The sequence below is a fragment of the Parasteatoda tepidariorum genome, chromosome 10 (assembly GCF_982258835.1).
Source record: "Parasteatoda tepidariorum strain Cologne lab strain chromosome 10, Ptep-v5.0, whole genome shotgun sequence".
Lineage (NCBI taxonomy): Eukaryota > Metazoa > Arthropoda > Arachnida > Araneae > Theridiidae > Parasteatoda > Parasteatoda tepidariorum.
The window spans coordinates 75935265-75959588 of NC_141764.1; the positions used below are offsets into that span (position 1 = coordinate 75935265).

At 27.2% G+C, this 24324-nt stretch overlaps 2 protein-coding genes across 4 annotated transcripts in view; both read left to right on the forward strand.

Moving 5' to 3' along the window:
- The window catches only part of LOC107438509 (U3 small nucleolar RNA-associated protein 6 homolog), a 35634-nt gene extending 28999 nt beyond the window's left edge, over positions 1-6635 (forward strand). For both annotated transcript variants that reach the window (XM_043043672.3, XM_043043670.3), the window contains exons 21-22: positions 3180-3252; positions 6341-6635. In XM_043043672.3, the coding sequence (XP_042899606.2) occupies positions 3180-3252; positions 6341-6525 (258 nt within the window). In that variant the 3' untranslated portion in view covers positions 6526-6635. The remainder of the gene's footprint in view (positions 1-3179; positions 3253-6340) is intronic.
- A 2495-nt stretch (positions 6636-9130) lies between these two features.
- The window catches only part of LOC107436715 (DNA-binding protein RFX2), a 32853-nt gene continuing 17659 nt past the window's right edge, over positions 9131-24324 (forward strand). The window contains exons 1-10 of one of the 2 annotated variants that reach the window (XM_043043661.3): positions 9131-9812; positions 12683-12740; positions 14583-14720; positions 17241-17463; positions 18238-18349; positions 18443-18548; positions 19299-19418; positions 21798-21980; positions 22061-22242; positions 23573-23689. In XM_043043661.3, the coding sequence (XP_042899595.1) occupies positions 12705-12740; positions 14583-14720; positions 17241-17463; positions 18238-18349; positions 18443-18548; positions 19299-19418; positions 21798-21980; positions 22061-22242; positions 23573-23689 (1217 nt within the window). In that variant the 5' untranslated portion in view covers positions 9131-9812; positions 12683-12704. The remainder of the gene's footprint in view (positions 9813-12682; positions 12741-14582; positions 14721-17240; positions 17464-18237; positions 18350-18442; positions 18549-19298; positions 19419-21797; positions 21981-22060; positions 22243-23572; positions 23690-24324) is intronic. The other variant, XM_043043657.3, reaches the window with a different exon arrangement.

Here is a 24324-nt window from a genome sequence, read left to right on the forward strand (position 1 = left end):
TAGATATTCAACAAAACTATATCGTATTCAGCAAAATGAAATTCAGAAGTATTTGGATAAACTAAATTTTCAGCATAGTAAATGAATAGGCTGAATATACTGTAAATCGACACTAACTACTCTATGTATTTAACAGAAAGCACTTAAATTTGTATTTTCTTATGTTAAAAAGATTATTAAGAAGATTTAAAAGAATATTAAAAAGATTTTTCTTTAAAAGAAGATGTCTAATGTACAAAACTGCTAATGTTTATCTTTAAAAATGTCTAATTTTTAGTATAATCTATACTATACACTAAATTTGGTTATAAATAAATTTCTTAATAATATCACTGCAGATTTTCAATAACACATGAAAATGAATATACATAATATTACAAAAGATGTGAGTTTTCAAAAGTACAAGATTTTGGTTACTATTCAAAATATAAGTGTTTCTTCAAAATTTAAAATTTATTTTTTCTACAACATATTTAGAAACACTATCCTTTAAAAAATATCTAAATTTTATGTATTAATTAAATTTCACATATGAATATAGGTTTTCGACATTTTTGACAGTGAGGTTTTTGACGTGACGGTTTAAACCATGGTTTAAACTGTCAAAAACTGTCACATGTCAAAAACCTGCCAACCCTGGTTTTCCCTGGTCCATTATCCTTAAACCAGTACATGAAAAAATCTCTATTTTATTAAAAAATATCTGAAAAATAAAAGCTAAAAGTTCTATCAGTTTAAACACTAGAGAGAGGAGATTCTTCCCCTCTATTCTTTCAATTTGTAAACAAGCAATTAAATGTTAAGTAAGCTTTTATTTGTAATGAAAACATTATCTAGCATCACATTGTCCTTTTTTTCTCTCCATTTTTATTTTTTTATTAAAATTAAAATTCATATGAAAGATGTATTTGGAAATTAAGGATCTGAATGGTGTAATTTATACAGGGTTCCCACGGTCCTTGAGAGTCCTTGAATTTTTTGTTGCTAAATTTAGGTCCTTGAAAGTGCTTGAAGAACGTCTTAGGTTCTTGAAAAACTTGATAGGTCCTTGAATTTGTCCAATACTGCCGACGGCCCCTTTTATAAAACACCCGCGGATCTTTCTCGTTCTTTCTGTTTTGTTCCCGAGCTTTCTCACGTGGTTTTTAACGCCTCCGTTTCTAACCGGGCCTAGCGTCTTGGTGTTTGCCAAGCGCGCGGAGCACAGCAGACAATCAATGCGTTTGGGGCGAGACTCCATTTCATCTTCTGTCGCATATGCTTAGATCTTCTTTTTTCTGATTGGAACTGGAATACTCTCGAATTTCATAACAATATGTACCTTGTAGTTTTCAATAAATTTGCCGTTTTACCATCCGCACTTGTCCTTATGTTTGCGTCATTTCAAAACTTTATTGTGAAGCGTATTCGCAAAGGCACGGCTTCGTATTTTTGTTATGTAGTTTAGACTAGTTATGCCTGGGAAGTGCTATTTTAATCCCCAATGGATGGATAATCAAGCTTATAAAGAATGGATTTTATCGATGCCCGAAAAGAAGTTCAGAGCCAAGTGCCGATTATGCATGAAGGAGATCGATATCGCAAAAATGGAAGAATCTGCTCTGATATCACACATGAAAGAAAGGTAAAACAAAAAAGCAGTCTCATGCCCTGAGTTCTCTTTTTCCAAAGACATCAACATCTAATTCATCTGGTGTAAATACTCCTTCAATATCGTGTGCCCCAAGTGAAACGGAAACTTTAGTGGCCGAGGTAACATTGTCTTCTTATCTGGTCAAAAGGAATGTGCTTGATGCTGAAATTCTCTGGAGTCTGAAGTGCATCACTAGTAATTATTCATGTAACTCCTGTGAAGGGATTAGTAAATTGTTCTCCAAAATGTTTGCTGATAGCTGTATAGCGAGACAATTTTTTGTAGTGCCACAAAGTGAGCCTATTTGGACTCCTTTGGATTGGCACTATACTTCAAAGGGATTCTTATAAATGAGCTGAAGAATGTTGATTGCTACACTGTACTTTTTGATGAGACGTTAAATCAGTCTCTACAATCTAAGCAGATGGATATTACGGTAAGGAATTGATAATAAAGTTTGCATTAAGTATCTTACCTCCCAATTTATGGGTCATGGAACTGCAGAAAATATTTTGTCCTCTTTTTACAAATGCATAGATGATGGTTAAAAGCTCTCTAAAATACTTCAATTATCCATGAATGGACCCTATGTCAATTGCAAATTCTATTAGAAGCTTCAGTGTGAATTAAAAGAGAAATATTCCCACCAGGTCATATTCATTGGCAGTTGTGGATTACACATAACGAATAATGCTTTTAAACATGGGGAAAATGGGATATGTTCCTTCTAATTTTTATTTTCAGAAAGAATTGTTGCTGCATAACATTTAGAGAAGGTTGTGTAAATTATGGATGAATAATTTCAGAAACGATGTTTAATAGAGGAGAGGAGGGGGTTATGGAATAGTCATGGAATATGGAATGCCTAAGATTTAGCTCTGTCTTTCATGCAGCCTTCACATGGAAATACACAGGATTAAAGGATTTCACGATTAACACCTCATTACCATTAGTTATAGATTGTGCTGAAAATGATTTTGTGAATTAATATGTAAAACCAGTAGGGTTGTTTTTAAAAAAATATAAATTTTAGTCCATAATACATATACTCTCTTCTCTCTATATAGGCAAAGCATTTAGGTATTATATTTGAAATTAATTATTGCCACAACAAGCATTGTTGCTTCTAGTAAAATAGAAGAGAATAATTTTTAAAATTGGTCTTAGATTAAGGTCCTTGAAAATTTTGTTGAGGCCCTTGGAAAGTCCTTGAATTACAATCTCATTATATAGTGGGAACCCTGTTATATTCAAACTAGTCTTGTAGAGTGCAGTAAAAATGGTTAAGTTTAAATGATGAATAAAATATTTTTACATTTTTTTAATTATTATATTTTGAGTTCTGAATTCTGTTATAGTTCTTTTCATTAATTTAGAAAAATTATTACCAACGAAAGAATTATAGTCAGTAATCACTTCTTTCAATTTGCATACACATTTCTGTAAATTACAAACAAATGATTTTTTTATTTTTAATCATGAGGACAGAAATTAGTTAACATTATTTCAAATTTGTAATTTTTATTTATTTATTTTTCTATCATAGATGAACTCCTCTATTGATTTGTTAAGACAATATTATGAAGATGGCATTCAAGAATTCGGTGCCACAAATATTGGTAAAGAATTTTATACTACATAAATTATTTGAATTTTTTTTTTTTTAACTCTGTTGTATTTGTTCTATATATATATTCAGTAAAACTTCTCAGGAGTGACCACTCTCTATTCCAGAGTAAAACTGATCGTTAATGGAGGTTGTTCGTTCTTAGGGGTTACCCACATTGACTTCAAAATGGTATCAAAGGTACATGATTTTCTGTAAACGATTTTCATTTTAGTCAATGTCATTTCCTTGCGGAAATGCCACTTGTGTTGGAATAATGAGAACCGGATCGAGGAATAAATTTAGCGTCAATGAAAATAATTTCTATTGATATAATTATAAGTAAAAACCTATTTACCAATTATTAATGATATAATTATTTTAAATAAATGAGTAATTTTATATTTTTGTTTTTAGGTTTGCATTTTATATTATAAAAATTAATTAAATTTTATATTATAAAAATTAGTTAGCTTTAAAAAATGAGAGGAAGTTTGTGATGCTTAGTTTCTTTTAATAACTTTTTTTCTTATTTAACTTTCAACTCTAAATAAGAACCTCGCACAAATATTTTGAATGCAGTTTTACCTATTTATTTGTTTTGTTAATACTTTTTGTCTTGATATTTTTTTTCGTGTTTCCTTATTAGAACATTCGGTACAGAGGTTAGCCCGGTACCTGCGAGAGGTTTCGGTGGTCTCTCCTAAAGGTTTTCTTCATCACAAAGTTTATGGAAGAAATTCCATTCCTCCCAAAAGTAGTTGTAGATAAGGGAAGTTGCTACATAGAGGTGATCTTTCTTGGAGGTTTCACTGTATATATATACTAGAGGGATCTGCCTCCTGCTCGCTAATGCTCGCCAAACCCCAATAATTGCTACACAATTATTTTTTATTTGCTTTGCAAACGAAGATCGAGGGAAATTGAGTTGTAGTGACAAAACGCAACATCAAATTAATGCTGTTATTAGTTGAATTCAGTGTTGGTTACACACAAACATCTGATTAGTTTTTTGGGGTATTGATCACATGACAGACTTTTTTCTTATTAGCTAAAGTCTCCAAAATAGCTTGACCACAATATGAGACAACTGTATTTTTATGATGTATATGCATGTGTGTCATTTGATTTATATGATTATTTGTTTTTGTATGAATTGATAAATAGTTTTGCAAATATTTGTTATAATAAAATTGCTTCTGTAAAAAACTAGTAAGACATAGATAGTTTATTTATGTAGCTTATCAAATAGTTTATAATTTTATACAAATATGTTAAACTTGTGACAGAAAATAAATCAAATTCTCTTTTCGTAATAAAATAAAGCAGCTGCCGTTATACATATCTAATCGAGTGAAAAAAATTAGGGTATTAAACCCTATTAAGGAATCATCGCTATTGAAAAACTGACTATTAAGAGGGAAGGGATGATTAAAAACTACTATTAGTTTTTCAATAATAATGTGTAAATAAGGGATTAAACATTACAGTGCTTTGATAAGTAATAAAATTACTAAAATTCCTCATACTTCTTTACTCATATTCTCAATTTTTTATTGTGTTGTTCTATCCAGAGCTTCTGAAATTCTGCATATATTAAAAATATGGATTCTCTACCTTTGCATTGCATCTATCTATTTAATGTGTGCATTCATAATTATTCTATCAATTAATGGACAAAGCAAAAAATTTCAAAGCAAAAAAAGGAGTTATAGTTGAACAATCAAGGACTAATCAAACACCTGCATCAGGGAAAAGAAACGATGTAATATGATACTTAAAATTATTCCAGTTTAAGCCTTCACCTACTATATTTTCAAAACATGTTGCGAATTCTATACTGGCAAAAACTGTTAAAGAAGTAAACTTTAAATCAATGTTGTAATATTAATATATTTGGTGATATTTTTGATCTTCTAAAACTGTTGGAAAACCTCTTATACCTTTATCGAACAAAACATATAGATTTTGAAAACCATTTAATTAGACAGTTTACCAAAAATCACCATATCACTCTTAAACATAGATCTACAAATGATATGGAAGCAAAGTCCAAACATTTTAAATGTCCCGAAAGTATTGGTGTATATATTACTGGCTAAAATATGAAATACCAGCATTCTTCACAGTGCCTGGACATTGTACAGGCGTTTTTAGAAAAAGTATGAAATCTGAGTATTATTATATACTTTCACCACACCATTGTATATAATACCAAAGCATTCTATAGAATGACAAATGTTATTTAGGCAAAGTATGAAAAAAGGTTCTGATGGCTATTATATAAATAATGTGCATTCCACAAAAATACAAATGTTATTCTGAAAAAAAAGAGATTAAAAAATGTATTCAAAATAGGTAAAATAAAATTAAAAGTGTGCAAAGCAAAATTTATGTCTTTTTTATTAAGGGAAACAAAAATTTTTTATATAAAAAGTGCGACATGAAGTCAACTTTCTTGTTGCAGCATGATATACACGATGTTGCAACATGGCATTTTAAATTACAATGCATTCTAAACGAATTGGAGATGTATTCGTTCCCTACTTTGCCAGCTTCTCATTTGACATTCTATAGAATGCCTGGGAAAAATGTGAAGTATGACTTCCTAGATGCTTAATGCATTTTTATTATGAAATTAGGATTGGCAATTTTAATGTATTTTCTCTTAAAATAAAGGTTATAAGTATTATTATTGCCGAAAACAAAATGTGTTTGCATGCATAAATTGCTATCAATACTAAAGTAAAGAAACTTACTCTCCTCCAATAAATACTGATATTTGTATTCCAACATGCTTCTTTAAAATTATAACACATCATAGTATATATTACAGCAGCTCCTTAATTTTACTATGAATTCTTTTAATTATTTATTATATTAATCTTAATCTTATACAAAATTAAGTAAAGTTTTATGTCATAAATAAATTTATTTCATATTGATTATTAATATTAAGCTTTATACTTGATTATTAGTTATGTTTTTTATTTGACTAATTTTTTATTGATCTATTTTTGTAGTCAGCAATTAACATTTTCTAAAATCGCTATTTTTTATGATGTTTTTTGAAAAAAATTATGTTTTGTTTGTAATTTCAGATATATGGTTAGACTACATGAAGTTAGAACTAGAACATAAAGATGGAAATTCTGCAAACTATGCTACTATTCTTTGGAGAGCTAAAAAGATGCTGCAACCTGAATATGTAGGAGATTTTCAAACACGTTTAACTGAATTTATGTCTGGAAGCCACTCATGCAACGATATAGAGATTGAGGCATAATACATTGTCATGCAGATTGTAAATATCATTTGTACTGTGTACATAATTATCCTATGTACATAAATTTCTTTCATGTTTAGAAATGAATGATAATAAGAAAAAATTTTTAATGTCTTGTCTATTTCTCATTTGCACATTACATTTTGCAGTTTATATTTTAAATTTAATTATAATAGCATGCATTGTTTGTATAAATCAAATTTGTCCTTTCCTGTAGCATCTATTTTTATAAATTTGTACTGCTATTTTCAATAGCAAAAATTTTAATGTCATGTATTTGGTAGTCATGACCCCTAATCTTATGCGTATTACTGGTACAACTGAAACTGTTTCCAGTATTTTCTGGCTTGTTTGTGTTTCAATTTCTTTGATTTAATAAACGTCACAAGTGGTGGCTCGTCTGGGTCACTCGGGCTCGAGTTTCGGACCTATGTTTTTGTTGCAAGAACTGTTAGCGACAGTGAACCAATATTTCTGAATACCCCGGGGGTAGGCGGCCAGAAAAATGAAGGTTTTATGACTGATAGAACAAGCCAACCAGAATGACAAACTTTTGAAAAACACCGTATGCCGAAGGTTAATTTATAATTTTAGAATCCTACTCTAAAATATGCACATTCACGATCTGGATATATAGATTTTGCCTTTAATTAAAATGAAGATCAAATCTTAATTTTATTAAAGAGCCAGTTCTTGATGTCTGTTCGCTCTGCAACGTTCTAAAAAAATACAAGAATAAAAATCTAAATTATTAATATTTTCTGACTTTAAAAAGACTTTTGTACTTAATTAAGTGATTAAAGTTTGAAGATCTTTGCCTATATTAGAGGGGGGGGGGGAATTTCATGTAATTGTGTTTTTCCAAAGTATTTAGCACTTAAAATTAGAAAAAATCACCTGAGTACATTGTCTGTTTTAACATGATATGCATCGAATATCCTAATTATAATATTTTTTGTATCTTAAATCTTCTCAGACATTTAAATTTTTATTTGTTAGAAAAAGTAATTTCATTGCAAATAAAAATACCTGTAATATTTAATCTACCCTACCATTTTAATTTTTCTTTAGAGATAATTGCTTAATAGAAAGTTTATAATCCTAATTTTTATTCCCTGAATGCAATTAGGATTTTTATAAATGAAGTAGTAACCATTTAATTAACTAAAAATTGTTTAGAATTTAGTGCAATACTTCTTTTTTAACTTGTGAGAATATAATTTCGGTTTTTTAGGGGACTAAGCTTTATTTCTTATAAAAGGGAATGTAAAACAATATGTTCTTGATGGGTTTTTTTTTTGCTATTTTTATTTTCCAAGTAACTTCTTTCAGAAATTTCTAGAATGAGTTACTGAAAACTGTATTCCCAGAACAGTATCTGCAGAAAAAAGAATGTTGCGTAAACTTTGCTTGCTTTTATCAATTTTTCTTACTTTGTTGCATCTCTGGTATTTCAACCAATTTGCGAAATAAATATTAAAAAAAAATAGAATCACTTTTTATCCAAAAGGAATGTTATATTGCAAGCTTCAATACTGGTTTGAAAGAAACAAAGCCATGGGGGGGGGGGTACCATTTTCTCTCAGGGCTTTGTGTGGATAATTGTTCTTACTAATTATAGAAACCAATAATTGTAAATCAATTCTTAGCTTTAAAAATTTGAAAAGTTTTTCTAATTTACCATATAGATACAATAGTAAATAAGGCAGTAATATTAAATAAAATAAGCCCAGCACAAAAAGAAGAAAGGAAAAAAAAAACATATAAATTGAGATTAGAAAATAACATTTTTTAAGTATTTTTAGAAAACATTTAAGCTGGGTGCTTGAATGCGAAAACTCTCACTTGTAAGGGCCATTAATATTGCTTAAATATTAAATGATAACAAAATTAGATGATAGGTCCTTATATTCTCATCAGATCTAAATTTTAACAGTTGAGCCTCAAAGTGTTATTTTTACAATTTGCGTTTCCAATTCTTTTACTACATATCATTCAGTGACGCCAATAGCTAAACGCGTTCCCCAAGGATATTTTCATGCATAAAATAAACTTGCATTATTATTTAATTTATGAAAAAAAAATTAATATAAGGGCAAAAATTTTCATACCGTGCGTATACTTATCTACATAATTTTCAAAGATGTCCTAAAATTTGGAGATAACGCTGCAACTAGAGTGATACGGCTTTTTATTATTGTTTCTCGATAACTATTCAATTGATTTTATTCGGATTTTAGCATTTAACCCACTGGCGGTTTAGTAAAAAGGCAAGATTAGGAGAATGTTTCTCCCCCAATACACTATACTCCTACCTAATAACATGGAGAAACCGGTTTTGCTATGCGGTGAAGACTGCAGGTTAAAAAACGACTTTTACGTAAAGAACCGTCAGTGGGTTAAAATTACGTAATTTAACATATACTTTATATACGTCGCATTAAAGCTGGACAATGAGCTATGACTATTGCTGACAATCTGGGAAGTAATCCTGAAGATGATCTGAAGACATGTTATCACAATTTTGATAATCTGCAGACGGAATGGTTCACTCGCATTGGTAGCCTGATGAGCTGCGCGCAATCAATAACTCTTAAGATAAAACAGTTTAAAGAGGATCGATACCGCGCACCCTTGGTCCCTGCGTATGCTGATCAAAGTGGTCTTTCACCTTGACTTCGGTGATCTACTGAAATTCTTGCGCCTTGCGATCAATGCACTGGGGGAATTTTTTTTTTACTAAAATATCAGCGTAAAGCACTCAACTGATACTTATCTGGACCCAACGGGCTATTAGCAATCCCTCTGTTTGGAGTATTCAATTGACGATGGGCCTAAATAATTTTTAGAAATTTGAAACATTTTAGTTTAATAAGAGTTGTCCTCACTGCATACATTTGTGTATACGAATGAGAACCTGATTTGTGAAATATATTTACCCATGAAAAACTTGCCAATCAGATTGTTGTTCGCATCTCTGAATTCACAAACGAATATTTTTTACATACAGTGAGAATGGTGAATTTATCGTTAAATTGAATGCGAAATGAATTTGTTTCTTTTAGCTTACTTTGTTTGGAATTTTATTCCATCTTTTCACAAAAGTTTGATTTTGAATCTGGCAACAAGCCACCTCTTTAAACGCCATAATTTGTGGTTTTTGGTGTTGTTCTGATATCTTATTTATTTGTTTGTGATGTAATAGTTGCGATGTTTGTATATTTATTAGTGTGATGCTAAAATGTTTAATATCAGCTGAAGACTTGAAATCGAAGTTTGCTTCCGAGGTAAAAATCGCAAATTTTTTCATTTGTTTATTTAAAGTTCTCTATCTTCATCTGGCAGATATGGAGTATTACTCTTCTGTAGTTACTTTATCATATGTTAAAATTAATAACTTAAATGTATCGTTACTTTTAAAAGAATTTATAACGAAAGTTAGTTTATTTTCAATGGAAGTAATCCTTCGTTTATTTCTCATAATCTTTTTGATACTAAATTGAGTTGAAGTATGTTTCGTAGAGTTTTAAAGTTGTCGGTCTTCCCATGTTTAAGTAGTAATGTTTCATTGTATAATGGCGTTTCTGTATGAAACTTTTGTAAGTTTTACTTATTATTTGAATTGTTACCGTTATGTATGTTTTATTATGATGAATTTGATACTTCTATTATTATAGGTGTAGTTATTGTTTGTTTACCTGACTTTAAGTAATTGTAGTTTTAGCTTTTGTTTTTCCTATTCCTTTATTCTTTCTTTATCAGGATTTTGTTTTCGTTAGTTATATATTTTCATAATTTCTAGGAAAAGAAATAGTTATAGTACATGACATTTCAACTAAATTATTATTATTTCTTATTTTATGGTAATGCTAGTTTTTGTATTGGTCATTATTTTTACCAATTTGTTTGCTATTAATAAAGTTTTCAGATAACTTTGCTTTTATTATTTAATAATTTTAATCGCATTATTTGTTGTTTTTAATTTAGTATAGTATCCATACAAATTTTATTTATGTTTATGGATGTTGAAAAATAATATAATTTGTGCTTGATCTGTGATCCTTTGACATAAATATAAGGTGCCTTTTTTGAAATGGTTCTGTGGCGATCCTCTCTGACTTCTTCTATTTAGATTAAGTGAATTAAACTTTAATTTTTTTTTTTTAATTAACTGAAAGACTTTTCAAGCATATTAACTAACTCGAGTTATGCAATTTTTAGGCCATCTCTTACAGTTCAAGTCACTGATGCACCTTCTGCTGATTTAAGAATTTTATGCTTTCAGTTAGTTTCAATTATTAATTTTATATGTGAACTCCTGGAAAGTTTGAGATAGTATATTAAAGCAATCAATTATAAAATTTTGCGATTCGATATTTTATGTTCAATTATTTTATTATAGATTTATTTTAATTGTTATTGAAGTATAGAGTTATGAAAACATCAAAATATTACATTAGCATCACAGTGTTTTGTGATTTTGCACCCTGTGACTCTCTGTAAGCTAAACTAAGCAATTCAAATTTGTTTCTTTGCACTTCGAAAAAGAAAGAAAATTTAATTGTTTTTGAATCTTACAACACATTATTTCTTAATAATAGAATTTGTTTTATCATTGTATTGCTTATAATTCTTTCTTGTCGAAAAAACGAAATCAAAGCATCTTTTCTCTTAGATATTTTGTAATACTTGTGGTCAACTTTCTCTTAAAAAAGTTTATATTATAAATAATTATTTAGTTACAGTATATATCTTGTATGGTAGGTAGCATAGCAATTATATCATACCATACTTAATTACAATTTTTGAACTTTTAGTATTAAGGTCCTATTTATAAAGTCGTAAAATATTAAGCAACTATTTAAGCATTTTAGAATATTTGTGATGAAATTAATTATAAAAAAAGTTAATTATGAGATAAAGTATTAAATTCATTTGTAATTTTATGTACTAAATATGTTAAAAAATAAACTGTTTTGTTTAATAAAAACAAGGTTTGCTTTTTAGTATGGTAAGTTATTTTAAATTCCAATTAAACCGATTATATAATTATATTTTAGTATTACTTTCATGGGAATGTATAATTATTTAATTTGAAATATAAATTTATTTTCCTGACTCTTGACTGCGTCAGTGGAATTTGTTGAGTATATACATTAAAAGGTATTTTTATAAATTTCATGAAAGATTATAAAATGTTTCAATTTTTTGAACTATCAAAATTTTTTTTAGTATTTGAAGAAGGGAGAAAGCATAGTAACTCAGTAGATTAATCTTTAATTAAATATCTTAATAAAACAATACATTTTTAAAACTGTCTTTAAAAAAATTATAATATTCACTTTTTTACTGTTTGTCTGTTAGTTGGTTTGATTTGTAATCATAAGCTAATAAATTTTATTTTATGCTGACACTTGACTAAAATAAGGTACAATTATTGAGCTAATTTTTAAAGCCTGTCAATATGAATCTAAGGTCATTTCTCAAAAATAAAGTTTTTAATAAATAGGAGTGATGGTTTAAACCTTAATTAAAGATGCTGTGAAAGATCCAACTGTTTTTAATTGTTCTTGTTAGGTTAGATTATTCTTTATAATGCGCTGTTAGAAATCAATAATAAATAAGCTAACCACTTTCTCTGAAGCAGATTAAACCTGGAATTCCAAGTTACCTGAAAATCCTAGAATTTAGGAAATAAATTTTTTTTTCTTTTTATGATAATAAAAAATAAGTATAATGATCGTACACAACTGTTTTAGTAAATCAATCATATCATATACAAATTTATTCAGTAATAGTATAATTTATTTTCATGTGATTTGAATAAATAATTCTAATTACTAATTTTGTTATTAACTTTTTATTAAATAAAAAACTTTATATTCATATGTATTTGTATTAAATTCATAAAACATTTTATAATCATTTATAATGTAATTATAATATTATAAACGTTGCTAAAATTAATTCATGCCTGGATATTTTGATGAAATCAATAATAAATTGTTCAGAAATTTTTCCTTATATCAAAAAACTTTTAGGTGTGAAATAAGGAACCATTTTAGATCAAAAAATTAAAATTTTATTTTTAGCTGTTAATTTTGTTCATATCTAAATACGGCCTTCTACTTCTAAATGCAATATTTATTGTTTTCAGGTACTTAAAGTTGTTGCGTCTGATGGAATGTATAGATTATGGGGAAAATCGCACTCAAGTAATAATACATATATTAAGTTTCGAATGTTAGTCTGTAAATTTGTACTTCTACTTTCTTTTGAACAATTGGGAAAGAAAGGCTTATATTTATTAATAATTTTTTTGTTGAAATTTTTAATATTGTTCATGCTAATTAGGAAATGTGTGAAGGAATACTCAAAGTAAATTTGCTTTGACTTATTACAATCAACCTGAAACAAGATTTTTAATAATAAGTCTTCCCTCTCCTGAACTTACTGCAAACTGCCTGAAACAAATCAGGCTAATCAAGGAGTGAATGATGCATTTTCTAATTAGTCTATGTTTAAGTATGTGGGCTCACTGCAATTAGTGAAAAATACTGCTTTTCAAATTAACTTGTAGCATTTCAAAATGCTGGATTATTCGATTGTTCTAGAACTTAAATATTGATACACCAAGTTGCTGAATTTTCTCTTATGATCTACAATACAATGAAAAAATTTAAAAATTTATTTGCTGAGTAGTGAGAGGTAAAATATTTTTATTGAAATATTCCAGGTTTTCAAGTTTTGTAATACAAGAATGCTAAATGGTATTTAAAAATTTAAACTTTATTAGTTAATTGAAAACAGTAAAATTAAAAATATTTTGAATTCCAATAATTTTTTTTTGCTATTAATGCTATGGAATATATATTTGGCATAGAAAATATTTTAGTAAAATTAGCCAAACATTGGGTAAACTAAATAAAGTTTTAAGTAAATAGTTTGAAGCATTCTAAATCCTCAGAAATTACAGAGCTTTACATAAAATTTAAAAAAGAAAAGTAAAAACATCACTAATATTTATTTTAAGGTTGGTATATTTTTGTTTGCAAGACCCATTGCTGTGCTACTGGTTCTGTAATTAGACTTGTGCATCTGGGTCCTAGAGTTCCTTAATTTGTGTTTATTTATTTAATAATTCTTATTGCCAGATAATTTGATTTTAAGTCAAAATAAAATAAAAGAAATTCTTTAGATAGCAATTATTTAATAAATTATTAGCTTTGTGTGATTAGAAAAATCTTTATGAGTTAATTTAGAGAAATGAAGATAGTTATTGCTGAATATTTTTTAACATGTTCTCAAAAGACACGGTACCTCTTAAAAGCTGTTTTTTTAAAAAATAAGGATTTCCTGGACACATGCAGAGGAAAGTTTTACATTCAATGAATATTTATTGTACTATTTTTTATATTGAAAATCTTTCAATAAAATGAAGATAAATATTTAAATATTAATAAATATAAATTAATTTAAAATAGAAAAATCCAATCCTACAATTTAAAATAAAAATGAGATCTTGTAAACATATTTTACGTGTGTAAAGTTTTATATTCAATAAATATTTGTTGTACTATTTTTTGTTTAAAAAAAAAAAATTAAAATTTGCTTTATTTTTTATTTAAGTAGAGAAAAACTACTATTTAAAAAATTTAAACTATTAAATCATATTTTTAAAAAAATATTTTAAATATTTGTATATATTATATTTTTCAGAAATATAAATTTTAAAAGTATTACTTTTATTAATGGAATTTTAATTTTTTAAATACAGTGTAAATATATTTAAAATCAATGGTTAAACTATTGCGAAAAAAAGTTTTTTCATGTAATATTTTTTTTAGCAGAAAAAGTGTTAATAAAGTAAATATAAAAAGAATCAGTGAAAAATTATTTTTTGTTCTTTAGTTAAACCATTTAAAATAATTCTTCAATTTTCTGAAAATTATTTTTCATGGAAATATGTATATCTAATGTGCTTTTATTATAGATTGGAAAGTAGCAATTTTATTACTTCTCCTTGATGAAACATTTCCTTGTTTTGCTTATTGCAGGGTTATGTGGTTACCATGACAACACAGAGTTTCATTCCAGACATGCAGGCACTGAGTGGAGTGCAACAAAATTCTCCTGTCCCACAACAGCAACAACAATCTCCACAAACCAGTATTAGTCACAGTCAATCTAATCAGGTAATAGTAATAAGTTTATTTCTTGAGAAATTAATTCACTTAATATTTTCATTTGATTTGTGTTGACATTAAGGTATTTTTTCTTTCATCATGCAGGGCATTTCATTTTTCTTTTATTCTCTTTTAAGTGTTTTTGTTGAAACAAATTATATAATTTTTTTTTATAGTTTTACAATAAAGTTATATTTCCAATTTCACTCATTTATGTTCATATACATATTTTATTAAAATCTATTTTATCATTCATTTAATAAGTTTTGTTTGAACATACTAGTAGAATAATTTATTTATTCTTTTCTTATGTGTGATACTTAATTTATCTAATTTTTTTCCTATTTATCTATTTAATTTTGATTATTTAAAGAAATAAAATATTTATATACTTTATTCTTTATTACATTATTTTAAAGTTTAACATTACGGTTGTATTTTTATTTCAATATATTTTATTATGTATTTTATTACATTTTAATATATAAAAATATAAACTTGTTATATTTGTTTAGATATTAAAATAATTTTTTCATAATATTAAGCTAAAGTAACGGTAGATGAAATTTCAGATCTATTTTAATTTAAATGTAAGCTCAATATTTTGTTTAAGAATTTTCTATTGATGTTTGAATAGGATTTTCTAAAATTTACATTGACTGATTTAAAATTTTTTTCTTTTTTTAAAAAAAAATTATATACAAATTTTTTTTTTTTAAATTATTACTTTAAAAATAAGCTGTAGTAGTAATTGATGAGTTGTTTGTTTTTAAAAAATATGTTATGGATTTTAAAGGAAATTAATTTGACTGCTTAACTGAATTAGTGTATTTTATGTTTATTTATAAAGTATGCGATAATTTTTTTTCTATGTATCATTTATATTATAAATGCTTTTCCTTTATGTATCTACACATGTCTTTTTGATGTCTTAGACATGCCTTAAGGACATATCTTTTACTCATGTCTTTTGACATGTCTTAGGATTTTCCAACATTTATTTCCTGTTTATATCCTGTATATAGGGTGACCCGGGGTAATTCACGATCACTCTCTTTCTGGGGTGAATAATGATCACCTAAGTTTTATTTTTAAAAAATTATAATTTTTTAAATTTGAGACATGGACAAGAATGCTTGTACACTTTACTAAAGTATAACTACATATTACTTATTAATAATTTTTTGTTTAATCTAACAAAATAAGTATCTTTTAAGCTGTTTTCTGTATTTTCCATTTCAAAGATGGGTTTCAAAATGTACATATTTCTGCAAAGATCCCCCTCATTCTCTTAATAATAAATATTTTGAGTTACTTTCTTTTTCTTTGATATTAAAGTAGTGTAAGCTTTTGTTTAATTGTTTCACATGAACTGTAAACATTATAATTGATTATAGGAAACTATATCAAATGTTGCCCCCCTACAGATGGGGTAATTATTGATCACTGGGGTAATTCCTGATCATTGTAATTTCTTCTTATATATAGCATATATAATAGCTTGTAAATAGCTAATTGTCTTTTCTTAAATAACAGTTCATATTTATTAAGTGGAATTTTTGTAATTAAGTAATTTTGTAGTTAATTTGAATTTAAGTAATTTTATAGTTAAAAATATAAATCATTAAAATTTACTGTATGACAAGTATTTATTTACAAATGTGTAGTGATAAAGCTGTATATAAAATTAAAAATGTGCACTATTTTTCTATGCTAAGTTCAAAACAAAAGTCCCAATTGTCTCTGCTTATGTTTTTACATCAAAGCCTAATTAAAAAATCTGGTAAATCAAATCTGTGCAGGTGTTTCTTGAGTTAGGTAGACATCATGTCCTGTTTTTAAATGAAGTTAACCAAGTAACTTTGAAGGGAATAGGTATTGTAAAGGGACCCCAAATCTTTTCTTTTACAGAATCCTTATTCTTTCAAAGATGTGTCTTAAATTTAGCCTTAATGGTAGTCATTCGTAATTTTAAAAACATCAAAGCAGGATGGACCAATACCTTTATCTGACTTCCACCAGTTTCTATTTTTGATACTTGTACATCAGCTCCTTTCTCGGATAGCAAGAAAGTTGTATCTTTACAATTTTATCTCAATCTGGATCTTTTTCTGTCTATTATGGTTTATGAAGAAGAAATTTTTTATTGTGGAATCTGTATTCATTCTAAATATCTCAGCTGCTGGAACTTTCCACTTGAAAAAAGGCTATTTTATTTTCTTCAGCTTTTGTTAAAGTTCAGATCTCTGAGCCTTAAATAAGTATTGGTTTGATAAAAGCTTTATGTACTTAAAATTTTGTATTTCTTGACAACAGGGAGAATATATGAATAGTTTCAATCTCTAAAATTTTGTGAACATTTGACAATTTCAAATAACTTTGGCTATTCTATAATATCAAAATACTTTTCTTTATTTCTTTGTTAAATAAATCTGATTTTTAACTTGTTGATTTTTTTGCATTGCTATTAAGAGAAGTATCAGTGGTTGCTTTTTAAGTCATAGTTCAATATAATATTTTCCCCTTTAGGCAACACATACACAGACCGTATCTAGCTCATCATTGGGTGGTTCAGTTTCTCAAGGAAGTCAAACGTCTCAAAAGCAACATCCCATTCAAGGTGTTGCAGTTTCTTCAAGCATCTCAGCTGTGCCCACACATTCGCCTCCAATTACTTCACAACAAGAAGCAGCTGAAGCTGCTGTGCAGGCTACTCAAGCTGCTGGTGGAACTCAGTTTATAACTGTAGCAGGTATTTGTTTAGGAGAAATCTCCAAATAACATGATTTAGCTTATTCTATTATTTCTGTTATTTTTTAATGGCATATACAGTAGAACCTTGATTATCCAAAGTAATTTGGACCGAACCTGTTTAGGTAAAAATATTCTGATTATATTTTTTTCCAACTAACTCTAAAAATCAATGTATACCTATTTGGTTTCAAATTTTAATATGGGCATTTAATAAATTTATTTATATCAAAGTTAATATATTTTTATTTTGGAATTCACTTGCATTATTTCACAGAAAGCAGTATTCCTTTTTTTTTATATATATAAACTAATTATGAATCTATAGGTGATTTTTCGCAACAATATAATCTTTTTCTTACACAGATAATATGTTTCTCTTTAACAGCAATGATGGTTTAGCCTAACTACACTAAAAGTAAGGAAAGTATAGATAAAATAACTGAAAGGGTAACTTTCTGTTCTAAATCTGTCACCAACTTAACTAAACATTTATTTTTTACTCACTTAAAGCTGACTTACTTATGCTGTCATGTAGTAGTTTTTTTTAAAATTTTTATTTTATTTTTAAAAATATTGAAAGATGGCAGCATATTATTGAAATGAGGAAAAAGCACTAAACATGTAAAAGAAGAAAATAGAAATTTGATTTTGGTTAACTGGTTAATAGAGGTATGCGAATAAGTAGGTTTGGATAATGGAGTTTCTATTGTATTTTTAACTAAAGCAGCATCGGATGTTATACTTGATATTTTTTATTCCTGTGTATTTTTAGTGTCTGAGCACGATCAACAAGAAGGCCTGCAAACTCAAGCCGTTCATCCCACATACGTACAGTATGTGGATACTACTGAACCTAATATTTATGCTGGAAGCAATGGCCAAATGTATGTCTTATGAATATACATATTTCTTTTAAAAAATTATTCAAAATTTTTATTTAGATTTTTTTTATGAATTCAATTTAATTGTTATTTCAGGGCTGGATACTCAGTGTATAGCGTGACTGATGCATCCGCCATGTACACACCAGCGACTGCAGGTTATTATACTGGTGGAAATGGAACACCTGTTACCTATTCCCAGGTATGTAGAAGTTTTTAAATCTTATTTTTGTTGGTGTTCATGTCGAATCAGTGGCTCTGCTATACTTGTTGACTCTTTAGTGATAAAATACAGAACTAGAATATATTTTTCACTACAGGGAGGAAGGAAACAGTAAATCTGTTGAATAAATCGTGAGGTTTCTTAATAGTTCAACATGTGTTGATGTTTAATTTGTTAAATAACTAATTTATGGCATGCAGTAAAATGTTAACATTCGTAATTAAAAAAAAGAAACATTTTGGTGTAAAATGGCTTGTAACTTTTCTAAAATCATTTTTTACAATTGTGTTTTTGTAATAGACTTGTGGATAATTAATAAGTGAATTTGATAATTCCTGCATATGTTAGTTATGTGCACATATCTTCCATAACCACAAACTACTACTTTTTAATCGAAGCTTTTACATTAGCCATCCCCATTGTTTAAATTTGTAACTTTGTTAAATTAGTAAATAGGTTAGTGATCAATTGATTGGAATGACTTTTAAAGGTTTTTTGTACATTCTTTCATTTGCATGTAATGTTTGAAAAAGAGCTACCACGAAATTTGATTCTTCCCTGAAAAAAATGCTGTAAATTATGATTTTCTTTTTTTTCCCTTCAAATTAATGCAGTGTATTCAATATGTAATGTCAATATGGCAAACTGGGTAATTATTTAGTAAATGTAAATAAATTTAAATGAAATAAATAACAAGTTAAACCTGAATATACAATTTTATGTTATTAGCTCGTGGATGAAAGTGGTAACTATAAAGTTCAAGGACAAGTTATTGAAGCTGATGGACACCATAACTTGGCACCTGTCTCAGCTGCTGTGACATTGACTAACAGGATATCTCCTGTGTCTGTAAGTATAAATCTTACCAAAATAAAGGTACTCAGTTGAGTATAAATTAGCTAAAAAATATCCAAATAATGTCACATCCCGCAGTGGACTGATCGTAAAGTAGAGTACTGAAATCCCAGTAGAGTACCGAAAAAACTGAAAAATTATCCCGTCGCTGAGAGTTAATAGAAATCCTGTATTTAAAATCACATATAACTAGTATTTGAACCTACCATTATGACAGATAATTAATCACTTTGGTCACATTTTCACATGCGAATGCACACTTGTGAAACATTGTTATTTCAAAGCAGGGTTGGCAAGATTTTGCCGCAGGTGGAAAAAACCATGGTAAATACTGGTAAAAACCGGCCTGGCAAAAACAGGTTTTTGCCAAGCAAATTGGCAAAAACCTATATTTTCCAAGATGAGAGGACAAAAACACATTTTTGATACAAAATTATTCCTAAAATTGAAATATATACTATGAATATAAATAATCACAAAAAAATTAACAAAATTATTATTCCGTAATTAAATGATAATGTAATAATATATCATTTTAGTAGTTTAAAACATTATTGATAGGAAAATTTGTGATTATTCTCTTTTTTCCAGTGAAATGAATTTATTTTAAATTAATATAACTATAATTTAAAGCATAAAATATCTATCAGCATGTGTAGTTAATTATTGTACAAATAATAATTTTTATAATAAATGATAATATTATTCAAATAATAATATTTATTTATTTGTAAAAAAACATTTATTTAAGGATTCTAAAATGAAAAGAGATCAAAAACTTTCTATCTTTTAAAAATTATTACCTTTATATTAATTATTAATATGTTAAAAATAATTTTTTCATGTAATGTATCAAAATTATTATTCCTTATGATTGATTTAAATTTGTTTCAAGTATTTTGTAATAATATTTAAACAGCAATTTAGATAATTTGGTTTTTGCCAGGTTTTTGCCACTGTCCTGGCAAAAAAACCTTTTCGCCGGCAAAAACTCCAACCCTGTTTCAAAGAAAGGGAACTGAATTTTTTTATTACTTAACTTCTCAGAGGAAATAAAAAAGCATTAAACAATTGAATTGCAAGTATTTGATATTTTCTCATTTCTTGAATTAAATATTCGTTGTCGAAAGACATAAAAAGTTCAAGTTAAATAAACAAATTTTTAAAAAAATGTTTCGGAATAACTGACTCCTGTAAACATGTATAAATATTTTTTAATTATTCCCTTATACTGAGCCAACTTATTATTTCAAACCATTTTAAACATGGGTATAAATTTAATTCCCTGGCAAAATTTATCTCCTTAAAGTAGTGAAGTAATTACAATTCCAAAGTAGTTCGTAGTCACTATATTTTTAAAAAAAAGTAATGGTAGTTGTAGTTAACTGCATTTGTAACAAAAAAGTAGGTGTAGTTAACTATAAAAAAAAATATGCACATTGATAGACATTGATAGATGGAATTAAGTGGTCCCATTTCTAATGTCTTTCAAATATATTATCAGTCATATGCAACAAGGTTGTTAACGTGTCAGTCTCAGCTTTATTTATTAATTTATGTTAAAACTTAATGTTTTTTATGTATTGATGTTTTAATTATTTTGCTTAAAGTTGTATAACTATGAATAAGCAATTATTATTTAATCCATTGTGAAGTGGGCCAGTTAAGTATATTCTTTTTTTTTTTTTTAAAGTTAAGATGGAAACATAAAAATTATCAATAAAAGAATGTGTATATTTGAGATGCTAGTTGTAATTAAAATGCAGTATGTCATTAAATTGTGTTATGCACAAAATAAATTTTTTTCTTTTTTTGTTGCCGATGTAATTTTTTTTTTAATTAAATGAAATGAATTATGAGTTAACTAATTTACATACGTTGTATACCAAAATTAAAATTTTCTGATAATTTTTTTTTTATCATTGTATTTGTTTTGAAGGATATTGAATTACACATTACAATTCATGTTCATGTGGTTTAAAAATCTTACATAGGAATTCATATTTTCACAATTTAAAAACTACACATCGAGATTCATATTAACATAGTTTTAAAATAAAATTTTGCATCGAAAATTTTTTATCAAAATGTTGTTTTACTTTGCTATCTGTTGAGTACTTATAAATTTTGAAGTTTGAATAAATTTGAATTTAACACCATCAGTATTTTTATCAAATATTTTCTTTCCACAAGGACTGCATGCACTTTTTCTGTTTTTTTTTTTCCTTCCAATTATTTAAAAAGTATGTATAAAAGTACAATTTATTAAAACTTCATTATATTTAAAGTTTCTATTTTCAGCTATTTTGGTATAATTTTTTATTCATTGCAATACTTGCTTTGTATTTTATTTACATACCTTTATTATAAAAGGATGATCCAAGAAAAGTGGCTGAAATTATTGCTCCTTTCACAAATGATGGATGCGTCATTCAAACCCTACAGAGCCCCCATGATACTTCACAGTTGCAGTTAGCAAATCAACAAAGTCAAACTCAGTCTCAACCAAGTCACCATTCTCAGCATCAAAATGTTCGAGACATGGACATTATACATGTAAGTATGTTCATATTAAATTCATCATCATAAACAAATTTACTACAATTACCTGACTGTGCTCGATTCTGTTTTTACAGGTTCAGTGGCTGATAGATAATTACGAAACGGCCGAAGGTGTTAGTTTACCCCGAAGCACATTATATAATCACTATATAAAGCACTGTACTGAACACAAGTTGGATCCTGTGAACGCGGCATCATTTGGAAAACTGATTCGCTCAGTATTTTTAGGACTTCGAACTAGAAGGCTAGGAACTAGGTAAGTCTATGATTATTTTATTCTAGTATTTATTATTTGATATTGTAAAGATAATAACTAAAGGAAAACTATTTACTTAATTCCATTCTATTTTATAGTTTTCATTAAATTTAGTTGAATCTCATTAACGCAATGTCACTTATTGTGAAACTTTGCTTTGCATGAAACACATGTTTGCTCCCTTGATTCAATAATCAATTGGTATTGCATTTTTCACATTTAAAATGAAATTTTTCGGCTGATTATCGCTTAACGTGAAAGAAAACTAAAATCATAGATGTACGCACAGATAATAAGCATGTGTTTGTTGCTGGATGGTTATAGTGTGTACTGCAATATCTCTGGATAAAATGCATATTTTTTACCACCAAACACCATAACAAAGATACAATCTTATGCCAAGGGGATAATAGTGTGCTTGAAAATAAATTATGGAAAGGGAATTGCGAAATAATTAGCTGTTATGATAGTGAAATTGAATTTTTGATCAACCTCTTGGAGGCTGGGATTTTCCTTAGAAAATCATGGAAAAATGTCTCTGCAGACATAATCACTAACTGTTTCAGACATTATAAATTCAGAGTCTTCATTTGACATGCTTCATGAATCTGAAAAACGAGGACTTCTGAATGAAAATGATTTTCACAATTATGTAAATGTCTATGAAAATCTTCTTATTTCAGATGCTATTTCTAAGGAAGACAGTTGCAAACATTTTAGAAAAAAATGAATCTTCAGATGAGGAGGATCAAAACTAATAAATTTTTCAGCCAACTGTTTTGATGGCTGATGCTGTTGTATCATTTAGAAATCTTTCTTATTCACAAGAAAGCTCATCTTGTGCCATAAATGTTTAAAAGAAAGAAAAGTTTTCGGAAATAAATTTGAAAATCAAAAGAAGAAACAGAATTCAATTAGTTTTTTTCAGCTCAAAATAAAATTCATAAATTGTTAATATTATATTTTTCATTTGTTATTTTTAATTAAATCAACAATTTAGCTAAAATGTGTTAGATTATTTTCACTTGTTTGATACATAATTGTAAAATTTACATACATTATTGTAATATATATATATATATATATATATATATATATATATATATATATATATATATATATATATATATATATATATATATTGTTAGTAAGTTATAAATTGTTTTCATGATGCATTAGATAAAATGAAATCCAGTTAAAAAGAAATAATTATGATGGTCTTACCAATTTCCTATTAATGTGATGAATGTAGTTATTTTAAAATTTTCTATTGTGTCTTAAGTTTGTTTTCACAATTGCTTTTACTAATATTATTTTAAAACATTTTTAGAGGGAATTCAAAGTACCATTATTATGGTATTAGAGTTAAACCAAATTCTCCTCTAAACCAGATTTCTGATGACAACTCAGCGATAAGATCTACACAGAGTCTGAGCCAAATCAAAAGGTAGGTGATCCATCATATATTTTTCTGGCAAATATTTCCCACACTGAAGAAGATATTAAAATTTGTTGGTATTAAAAAAGTGTCATTGATATTACAAATTAAAATTTTAAATGTATAAAACTATTGCTATACCATTATAGGCACCAAAATTCAAAAGTTTCAATGTGTTGTCTAAAATTATGGTTTCATTAAATATATTTCTGAATTTTAAAGTGAAACTAACATTCTTAATGTTTGAATTCATCTAGCTTCAAGTTATTTCCCAAGTTTTTCTCAAAAGCACATTTTTAAATCTGTTTAAGTTTTATTAAAGTAATTAATTTTTTATTGTTGAAAACTGAATTAACTTTGAATTATTAAAAGTAGTTTCTCACCTCTTTCCCTGAGCTAAAGTTTAAAAAAAAAAAAAATGAAAGATATAAAAATTTTCTTTGGCTATATAATATTTAAAAAATAAATAAAAAGTTTGATTTGAATTATTTCATTGGTGTTATTAAGATGTTTTCTCAATTTAATATTTTTTATATTTATTTATTATTATTTTACTTAAAATTTTTAGATTCCTGTGTTTATTATTATATTTAAAGTTAATATTTAGTAGTGTTTATTATTATTTAAATTGAGATTATTAATGT